General features: G+C 41.0%; 1 protein-coding gene across 2 annotated transcripts in view; it reads left to right on the forward strand.

Moving 5' to 3' along the window:
• Nucleotides 1–8448, forward strand: part of LOC117426670 (bone morphogenetic protein receptor type-2-like) — a 93783-nt gene extending 85335 nt beyond the window's left edge. Inside the window, exons 9-14 of one of the 2 annotated variants that reach the window (XM_034044544.3) lie at nt 24–171; nt 456–592; nt 1639–1811; nt 2177–3483; nt 4048–4179; nt 4428–8448. In XM_034044544.3, the coding sequence (XP_033900435.1) occupies nt 24–171; nt 456–592; nt 1639–1811; nt 2177–3483; nt 4048–4179; nt 4428–4684 (2154 nt within the window). In that variant the 3' untranslated portion in view covers nt 4685–8448. The remainder of the gene's footprint in view (nt 1–23; nt 172–455; nt 593–1638; nt 1812–2176; nt 3484–4047; nt 4180–4427) is intronic. The other variant, XM_034044545.3, reaches the window with a different exon arrangement.
• Nucleotides 8449–10184: the final 1736 nt, after the last annotated feature.

Consider the following 10184-nt stretch of genomic DNA (forward strand, 5'->3'; position numbering starts at 1 on the left):
ACTCTTGTTTGCTTTTCCTCCAGGTGGGAACTATCCGATACATGGCCCCCGAGGTGCTGGAGGGAGCTGTGAACCTACGGGACTGCGAATCCGCCCTCAAGCAGGTGGACATGTACGCACTGGGGCTCATCTACTGGGAGATATTCATGAGGTGTACAGACCTCTTTCCAGGTGAGAAGCAACAGTATGCTCTTGGATGTATGTCCATAATAAAAGTATTAGTGTAACCCATAGTAAGTGTTAAACCAAATGGTCTACTAAGGTACTGTATTGGGAATTGAAGATCTATTACTACAATGATCAAGCACCAGCTGTCTGAACAAGCCAGCTCTTGCTAAGTTACAATAAGTTATTAAATGTATTATAAATGCAAACCTACTGTAATGCTGCTTTGCCTTCACAAATGTTGGCTGTTGGTCATCACCTTCTAATCACCTTTTGAAACCTTTTCCCAGGAGAGACTGTGCCGGAGTATCAAATGGCATTTCTGATGGAAGCTGGGAATCACCCCACCTTTGAGGACATGCAGGTGCTAGTTTCCCGAGAAAAACAGCGGCCCAAGTTCCCTGAAGCCTGGAAGGAGAACAGCTTGGTAAGGAGAATGCTTCCTTCTTTTTCTCAGGAAAGTATAGTTCAACTCTACAAAGACCAGGTTTTTAGATGGGTGGAATTGACAAAAGCAACTGAGCTTGAAGTAAAACATTTTTTTTAGTTTAACAACTAAAATTGTATTTCCATTCCAGACCTTAGATTAGATCAGGTGGCATTGTGAACAATCTTTAATGAAAATGTATACAATTCTTTTGAGAAGTGGCTTGAAATGCCACAACTGAAAACAAAGCTGAACCAGTCTGCTGTGGAACGCTATTGGCATGTGAAGCCTTGCATTCAGCCTTGGTCAGTCCTCCTGCAATGTTGGGTCTGACACTGGAGTCGGCAAACAAAGTAAACAGCCCTCAAAATTCACACTCTAATCGCATACCAAATTATTTATTTAAAGTTTTGTAATATTTCAATTTTTGTTTTTTCATTTGAGTGGAAAATGTACTAAACAAATGCACAGGGGAATACGCTTATTAAATGTAGCCTTATTCCACCGTATGGAGGGCAGGTGTGGAACAGACTTATTATATCTTGTTTGAATATTTTCAATGTTTTCTAACCAAGAAAACTCCAGTAGGAGAATAACCTGGATTATGGAGCCCTATTTATTTTGATTCAATTAAATAGAATCGGCCGTGTGGTAATTCTATGATGTGCTGATTCCATGATGTGCTAATTCATTTGTGTCTAATGTGCTCCTCATTTGCTTCATTAGTTGCTGGGATATTTTGCCAGTTGATGAATGGACTGTATAGGGTGTTCATGCAAGTGTGTCCTTAAAGGTACAACTCTGGATAACCAATTACAAAAATAACAGAATTGTACATAAAAATAAATCTTAGTATATAAGTTAATTTACCGGTGTGCTGTTTTGAGTTATCCTTCATATACTACTAGAGTGCTCTACAGTCCTACAACGGTGTCTTTCAAGACTACAGAGGCTGTAGGCTTAAAAAAAAAAAAAAAAAAAATTAAATATCTAGTTTTGTGAATAGCTGTGCAGTATGAACAGGTGGGCTCTTTTTCTCTGGGCAGGCTGTTCGCTCTCTGAAAGAGACGATGGAGGACTGCTGGGACCAGGACGCAGAGGCGCGGCTCACTGCACAGTGCGCTGAGGAGAGGATGGCAGAACTCATGATGATCTGGGACAGGAATAAGTCTGTCAGCCCCACCGTCAATCCAATGTCCACTGCCTTGCAGAACGAAAGGTACAGAGCACCAGCTTTCTGTATGTGTAGTTTAGGGAGTTTGCATAGAGAGAACATATAGGAAACTTTATAGTAACCTCCTGCACATGTCAGGGAGAGAGTGGCGGTGCAAGTATATACCTGCATTTTTACATATTGTGGATGTATGAAATGTTGTGTTTACAGCATGTTGGGGCTTTTATGTTACTGAGTTAATATTTATAGTTATTCTATTTCTTAACAGCATTAATTCTAATTTGTTCAGCTGTGACCAGCTCAATAAAGAGATCTCAACAGCTCAAGCTGCTAACTAGGTGTGAGCAGGATCACTTAGCAAAAAGAGCAGGAAAGTGGCTCAACTTACTGGTTGTCCTTTTTTTTCCCAGGAATCTCTCACACAGCAGACGAGTGCCAAAGATCGGCCCGTACCCCGACTACTCCTCATCCTCCTACATCGAGGACTCCCTGCAGCACGCCGAGGGCATCGTCAAGAACCTGTCCAGCGAGAACTCGACCCCCTCCACCACCGCCGCCGGTACGGGGCCCGAGAAGAACCGAAACTCCATCAACTACGAGCGGCAGCAGGCCCAGGCGCGGCTCCCCAGCCCCGAGACCAGCGGCACCAGCGTGTCCACCACCACCACCACCACGGGACTGACCCCCAGCACCGTCATGACCACCATCTCGGAGACAACCTTCCCCGACGACAGCCTCCTGCAGCACGGGGGGCCCTCGCTGGTCTGCCTGCAGCTGACAGAGGAAGACCTGGAGACCACCAAGCTGGACCCCAAGGAGGTGGACAAGAACCTGAAGGAGTGCTCGGATGAGAACTTGATGGAGCACTCCATGAAGCAGTTCAGTGGCCCCGACCCGCTCAGCAGCAGCAGTTCCAGCCTGCTCTACCCTCTGATCAAGCTGGCCGCGGAGGTCACTGGCCAGCAGGATTTCGGCCAAGTGGGTGGCTTGGCTGCCAGCAACGCGGGCCTGATGGCGGACATGCCGTCCGCACCCATATACCCCCTCCCCAAGCAGCTGAACCTGCCCAAGCGGCCCACCAGCCTGCCGCTGAACACCAAAAACGTCACCAAGGAGCCTCGCCTGAAGTTCGGCAGCAAGCACAAGTCCAACCTGAAGCAGGTGGAGACCGGGGTGGCCAAACTGAACACAGTCAACGCAGCCGAGCCTCACGTGGTGACAGTTACCAACAACGGGCAAAGCCGAGGGCAGATGCCAAACGTGCCATCTTCCTCTTCCTCCTCCACTGCCGCCATGCACACCCAGTACGCCAACGGGTCAGTGCCCACCAGCCAGCTGGCCAACGGTTCTGCCCATCGTGTCCAAGAGGCCCTGCAGTCTCAGTTCAGCGTGGAGGACAGCCGACTGAACATCAACTCCAGCCCGGACGAGCACGAGCCCCTGCTGAGGCGGGAGCAGCAGGCTGGCAGGGACAACGGCCTCATGGAGAGGCTCGTGGACAGGAGGGACCACCGGGCGCTGGATGCGGGCCGGACAAACTCCAATAACAACAACAGCAACCTGTGTCCAGCTGTGGAGCGGGCGACCATGACGGTGGCCGGCACAGACAATACTGCGGCAGAAACAAATCTACGGCAGCCCCGGGGGAGGAGAGTCGAGAGGCCGAACTCACTGGATCTGTCAGCCAACAACAGTCTGGATAGCTGCGACATGCAGGGTGAGTTACTGAGGGAATGACCCTTGACCTTTTCATGTTGTTTGAGTGGAAGCCTAGTTGGTGTCCCACTCGCCTGTGTGTCCATCACTTGTGTCAATAGTAGAAACATTCATAATTAGGCATCTGAGCTGTATGTTGGTACAACACAAAGTACGCTCCCTGGTAACCTTTACATCAGTAGTTCAGGAGGAAGGAGATTCCAAGACTGTGAAGCTGGTAATCCAGTGCACATTATTCCAAGATTAGATTAAAGACTGATAAAGTACTGTAACTTCCCTTGAAGTAAATGAATCACAATCTTTGTGAACAAAATAAGAACTCCATTAAAGAAAAAAAAAGATTAAAGCCACACAGTAAAGCCATAAATATTTGTGAGCCTTTTTATTATGTGTTTTTCACATATGAAAAAACGCTGCAAACCTTTTTGGCACGAATATCAAATTCCACTAACAATGCATACTTCGTATATAGCACCAGGTGGAGCAAAATAGGTTTTGTGGGTGTGATTCACCAAATATTTATGGCTTTACAGTTTGTAGCAAAGTGACGTTCTGTTTGTTGCAGTGAATCAAGCCCAACAGCAACGCCTGCTGGGGGGAAATGAAACTGCAGGAGTTGAGACTTCACTTCACCTGCATGTTCAGGGATCAGAACGATGCACTGCCTTGTTGAGACAATCTGCAGCGTTGTTTAAAAGTAAAGGACCGCATCATCCTGTCCTGCACTGTTTTCACAGTGTTCAGAATCAGCACATTACTGGCATTCCCAGGACTATGGAAGTAGTGTGTTTCTTCATAGTCTTCATAGTTACAAACTAAGCAATGTTTTCTAGTTAAAGCTTTGTGGACATATATCCACTCAATTTAAAGGTTTCCAAATAATTTAATAATTGGGTTCATTTTTCACCTGTAAAAGTTTTTTTTTTTGCTTTTGTTTTTCTTCAGGTGAAATGCCACGGGATGGCAAGCCAGGCTCTGGGGAGAAGATCAAGAAGCGAGTGAAGACTCCGTATTCCCTGAAGAGGTGGCGCCCCTCCACATGGGTCATCTCCACAGACACAGTCGACAGCGAAGTGAACAACAACAGCCACCAGGGGGCAGGCCGCTCCAAATCCAGCACTGCTGTCTACCTGGTGGGCGGAGGCACTGCCACGGCAACCATTCCCACGGATAACATAAATGACCTGCTTGTGAACTGTTGACCTTTTTATTTCACTTCAAGTGACTTGATGTGAAAAAGAAAACAAAAAGTAACAAAAAAAAATTTACAAGCAGCTTAACTTCCCACCTCACCTTCAAAGACTCGCTTTAAATAGAATTCAGCTATGCAGCAAGTTTGGCGTACAATGCTTCCATTTTTTTATGTTTTTGTTTGAAAGCTTCTTTTTTTTTTGCACTTTTTATTTTTTATGACACCGTTAAGTCTTGTGAAGAAGGATAAAAAGAAAAGAATTACAATGTATTGATTTACAATCAACATAGGCCGCATATATATATATATATATATATATATATATATATATATACACATAAAGGTCTGTAAAAGAATGGTCTTTAAGACAGGGATGACTGCTATGGATTTATGTTTTGTTGGGCTATTTTTGTTTTATGTATACAATGAAGATTTATATGCGGATGCATTCATGAGTGTACTATCGTTGTATTCCTCTTTTTGTATTATGTTTGAAATGTGCAATAGGCTTTAGCTTTGCAGTGCTCTGGTTTAAATTAAACGTGTTCTACATTTTTGCATCAATCTAAAAGCAGTGCACTTACAGCAGTGGTAAACTTGCACTGTTCAGCCCCCATTCGGGCCTCAGTTCTGGGTTTGTTACAAAACACAGAAGCATAGATGACAATCCTCCGTTATTTGCTGGAGCAATTTGTAAGATTTAACAAATATAAAAAGGCTCCCTTTAAATTCTAGCAATGCTGCTGCAGGTCTATAGGTCACAAATACAATCATTAGTTTGCTTGCAGAACTAATAAAAAAGGTATTAATGCTTAATACCCTCTAAATTTGCCTTCTCTTTATGTTATGTTTATTATTCCATCGTTGTGTTCTTAGTCCCCGTTGTCTGCTGTACTACGGCACTAACGCATGTTTAATAAAGACACTGGCCAATTTTACCTTTGGGGGTCACAAGGGGTGTGCACTTGTTATTTTTTCCCCTTGAAACAGTTGGTTATATATTTTCTTACCCCTAGTCTTATCCCTAGTTGTCAATTCTAAACTCATTACAGAAATCCTTTGCTTAGGCTTGCCCCAAAAGGTATAATATGGTGGTAACTTTATTAAACATGCAAAATCTGTTTAAAATCTGAAAAGGTAATAAATGATGATCAGGAACACATAGCATGAGCTAATATAGAGATAAAAAATATATTATAATACGTATTATTATGGTTAAATAAATAATATGCAAATTCAAAGGGTATAAAGTATAGCTTTTTAAGATTTTCAAGACTAAACTTTCTGCATGACCTACAGGATCACACTGCAGGATATTTCCCTTCACTTTATTTTAAGTGTTGGCATTACTGCTTGCTGGCCACTCTATGCAACAGGGGTCCCCTTGCGTAAGACATCAGCCTGGTTAGTAAGGGTTAATAGTTTCCATTAGAATGGTCTCATACTGAGAGCCGGTTGTTGTTTTTTTTTGTTCTCCATATCTGAGGATTGTGACAAGTCCAGGCCCCAGAGTTGAGGTTTCTATGAGGGTGTGAAGCCTTGCATAACTGGAAGACTAAATTACTTATGTTAAATGTATGCCCTACACAGTGTTTGAACCTTGTTACTTTATGTCATCACCATTTCCCTAATATTTCATATCTTGCTTGCTTTAAAAAAGCTACTTTGTGTATGTGTTATGTATGATTTTCTGATATTGTTTCTTCTTAGATCATTATTTGCCCCCCTTACTAAACGATTCCACTAAAGAAAAGTCTGAAAAGATATATTGTGGGGAAGTATATAGGTGCCACACACGAAAGTCCACTGGTGAAGTATTGTGCTTTGAGCCGGTGCAACACTGATATGCTTCCCATAAGCAAACAACAACAACAATAAAGAATGGTGTCGAACACGCGGATTAGGATATTAAACAGGCAGGGAATGAAAAGGCACATGCTAGTTTGGTGTTCCAGTTTGTTAAGTGAAGGGATGAATAACGGCAGGGAAGGTGGGGGTGGAGAAGGTTGGGCTACCAAGCTCTCAATTCATTGTGACTCTAAACTCTACAATGCAAACTCTTAACTACAGAACCTTAAATCACTCTCTCTCAGCCTGACAGTCTTGTATTGAATTCCCAACAATGAGTTGTTTTTTTTTTGGACCTTGTTTATGTTTTGTTTATTTGTATCGTTTGTGTACCGTACTTAAGCTATGATTATTCTCAGTCACTGTCGGAAGGTGGCAGCTTAGAAACCATATTTGCAGAGAGCCAAACGTTTGTTTTAAAAGTTACTTGTATTTACAGTACATTATTACTACAAAGAATCTAATGTTTTTTTTTTTGTTCCATATGCTACTGTTATCTATATAATAAGGGTACATGAGTTTAAAATCATGTCACTCGCTGTATTTTATTGCTTTAATTAGACTTGGCAGTTTTAGGTTTCTAAGGCAACTCCTTTATAATCTCAAATAAACAGCCACTGATAATGACTTACTCCACAGGTTTGACTAAACTTCTGTACATGATCAGGTGAAACTGGCTTCTTAACCAATTGTTTTTAAAGTTGTAACCTATGAAGCGACTACAGGTCACACCTCATGTAAAATGCCATTCCAAGTTTCTTCCTGTATCATTCTGACAAGTTTGTCTTGGCCTTTTCTGTCATTTTTTAATGGTTTTCAAAACAAGTTCTGTGAACTCCTTTGTGTAAATATCTCCAGATTTACAGTTTTATGAAATCCACACCCTGAGTTAGATGTTTAAGAGATGGTTTAACTTTTACATTGCAAGACTTGCTCCAAGTTCCAGAAACATGCTACCAACCTTATGTTACCCTCCCTGCCCTATTCTGAGCACAGCACCGGAGAGGCTTACACTAGCATTGTATCAACATGCAGAGAAGACACGTTGATTGATGAGGGCTTTAAATGTCTGAGAAAACGCATTGGTTGATTTCATTTCAGTGCAGTTTTCAGTGGTTGTAAGGCAATGCTTAAACATTAATTTGAAAACTTAAAATACAGAAATGATACCAAGTTCATAAAAAAAATGCTTTAGTAGCTTAAACTTCACTCACTACACCACAACAACAACAACAACAGAGTTATGTTAAAACTTTCTGTTAATGCTAAAATTAATAACAACATGCATAGATCTGTATACGTTATATGCGTATACAGTTATACCTAATGCGGAAAAGCCATGATGCATGTAGCAGCAGCGCAGGATGCACAACACCGTTTCACAATCTCATAGGGCAAGTACAGTACAGTTTTAAATGCATTTCTGCTAGTGGTCGGTAACTACATTTGAAAATACGGCGAAGCAAATTCAATAACCTAACCTGCAATTATATTGTAAAAACCTATAACTGCCTATGTAATTATCATTATTTACCAGAGGCAATGAAGATCTTTTCAAAAGCAATTGAGTGTCATTGCCTTGATTCAGTAAAGACTACATAATTATTTCTTAGTATTATTTGACAAAACAGTTTACAAATGGTAAAATTATCCACTTTTGTGTAAGCTATGGGATACCCAGCTGAGCTGTAAAAGTTGTGTTTTCTGAAATAATTGTAACTATTCAAAGCTACTTTTGTCTTCTGACTTCACTACAGAAGCTAAAAAATAAAATAAAATAAGCCACTAAGATGTTTTCTATTGATGCTTGCAAGTGCGTGCTTTGGTACTTAGGGAACTGAATGAATTGAACTGAATACTTTGTTCAGGAAATTTCTGAGAAAAATACGTGTTAAGATGAAATAAAAAAAAATACAAAAAAAAAAAGCTTGCTGTAAAATCATGCATTATTCCATTAATTAAAGATTATATTAATGAGAAACTTGAGTCTGTTCTTTCTGTGGAAATGTGGAGCTCATAATGTGTATCGCTTTTTTAAAGTTGCACACAAAGCTGCTATGGAGAGAGGCTACGTAAGTCTGGGAGCTCCACTTGTTGAAAACAATTGTTAATAGAGGGGAATGCATGCCATCTACAGCTTGGGATTGTCTGAGACAGATGGATCCAACATAGCAACCCTTTTAAATTTTTACCACTGTGTTTTTGCAGTTTTACCCTGCTTTTCCCATGATTATACTATGCATTTACCATATGTTGCCATGTTTATTAATATGCTTTACCATACCTGGCTATTCTTTACAATGTTTACCACGATTTCAGTATGCATTATTACACTTTGCTTTTACAATCGGAAACTTTTATAAGGGAAGAAATCAGTAGTTCAGGCCACCAAACCCTGTTCCCTTGTGAGGCTTGCCAAAGGTAAAAATCAGAAGACGCTAGTGAATTAACCTCCTTACAGCAATGGGGTCAATTTACATTTTAGGGTATTAAGATCAGCATCTGGTTAGACCTCTAAAATAGATCCCAAACTGGCCTTCTTTTAATAATTCAAACAATACCTACTTAAATTATGTAAAGGTTTTTTTTTGTTTGTTTGTTTTTTGTTTTGTGTCCCAGCCAGCACTGTAAATAGTTTGCTATTACTATTATTATATTGAATAGTATTGTATTGAATTGTCTAAAAACAATAAAAAATTGTTCACAAAAATAATTCAAACAAAGACAGTACAGTGCTCTCCTTTATAACGCTGTACGTTCTGTGCAATTTGTGTCCTGTCTTATAATGACAATACAAGTGCTAGTGTAATGGCACTATGGGGCAAATATGATATGTTGCCTGACTTTTAAGCTGCCAGATAACCTGTTCCGCAGTATAACGAGGGAGCACTGTATTGAGACATGCTGCTGTTTATGACAATTGAATAGAACACACAATGTTCTGCATAGCTTTAAGATCATGACATAGAAGTAAGAACAAAACATTTTTCAATATTAGTCCAACACACAGATCCTTGTGATTTTTACTTGCATGTGAAGCAAACCACATGTCTGCGATGGCTGATGAGTCCAGAGGTAACTCGAGGTAACCTTTTAAAAGTTTGGTTTTGTTTTGTTTTTTTGTTTGCCGAGTTAGTTTAATCCAGAGTGGATAGAAGCACGCAAGCCAACAGTGAAATCCCCATCATTCATGTACTGAGGTAAAAAAAAATATTTGCATAAACGTTCAACTGTATTTGACAAACACTGACTGAGTGCAGAGCTGCTGGCAACACGTAAAGTGGCCCTAAGACACTCAGTTTCCATGGAGCACAACAAACCATGCCGGTTCACATGCAGGGGAGCTCCTGGCTTGAAAAAAGACTCCCATGGCCAGGTTAGACTTATGCCAAATATGTCTGTCAGCACTTAGTATATCATCAGTGTGCTGGCCGATAGTTCTTGGACAGCGTAACTGAAATAACCGAAAGCAAAGTAATGAAATATACAAAACAACAAAGCAAGGATTTTTGAGGAAGTTTCATTTCATATTATACTTTTATGGAGTGGCTAGAACCTTAAGTGCAGCTCTTGAACTTCCATGAAAGCGCCTGAATGCAGACTTGAGAGAGTGCAATAAGAACAACTCAGAATGATTGCAAAGACCATGAAAAGGTAAGGAG

Source organism: Acipenser ruthenus, chromosome 11, assembly GCF_902713425.1.
Source record: "Acipenser ruthenus chromosome 11, fAciRut3.2 maternal haplotype, whole genome shotgun sequence".
NCBI lineage: Eukaryota > Metazoa > Chordata > Actinopteri > Acipenseriformes > Acipenseridae > Acipenser > Acipenser ruthenus.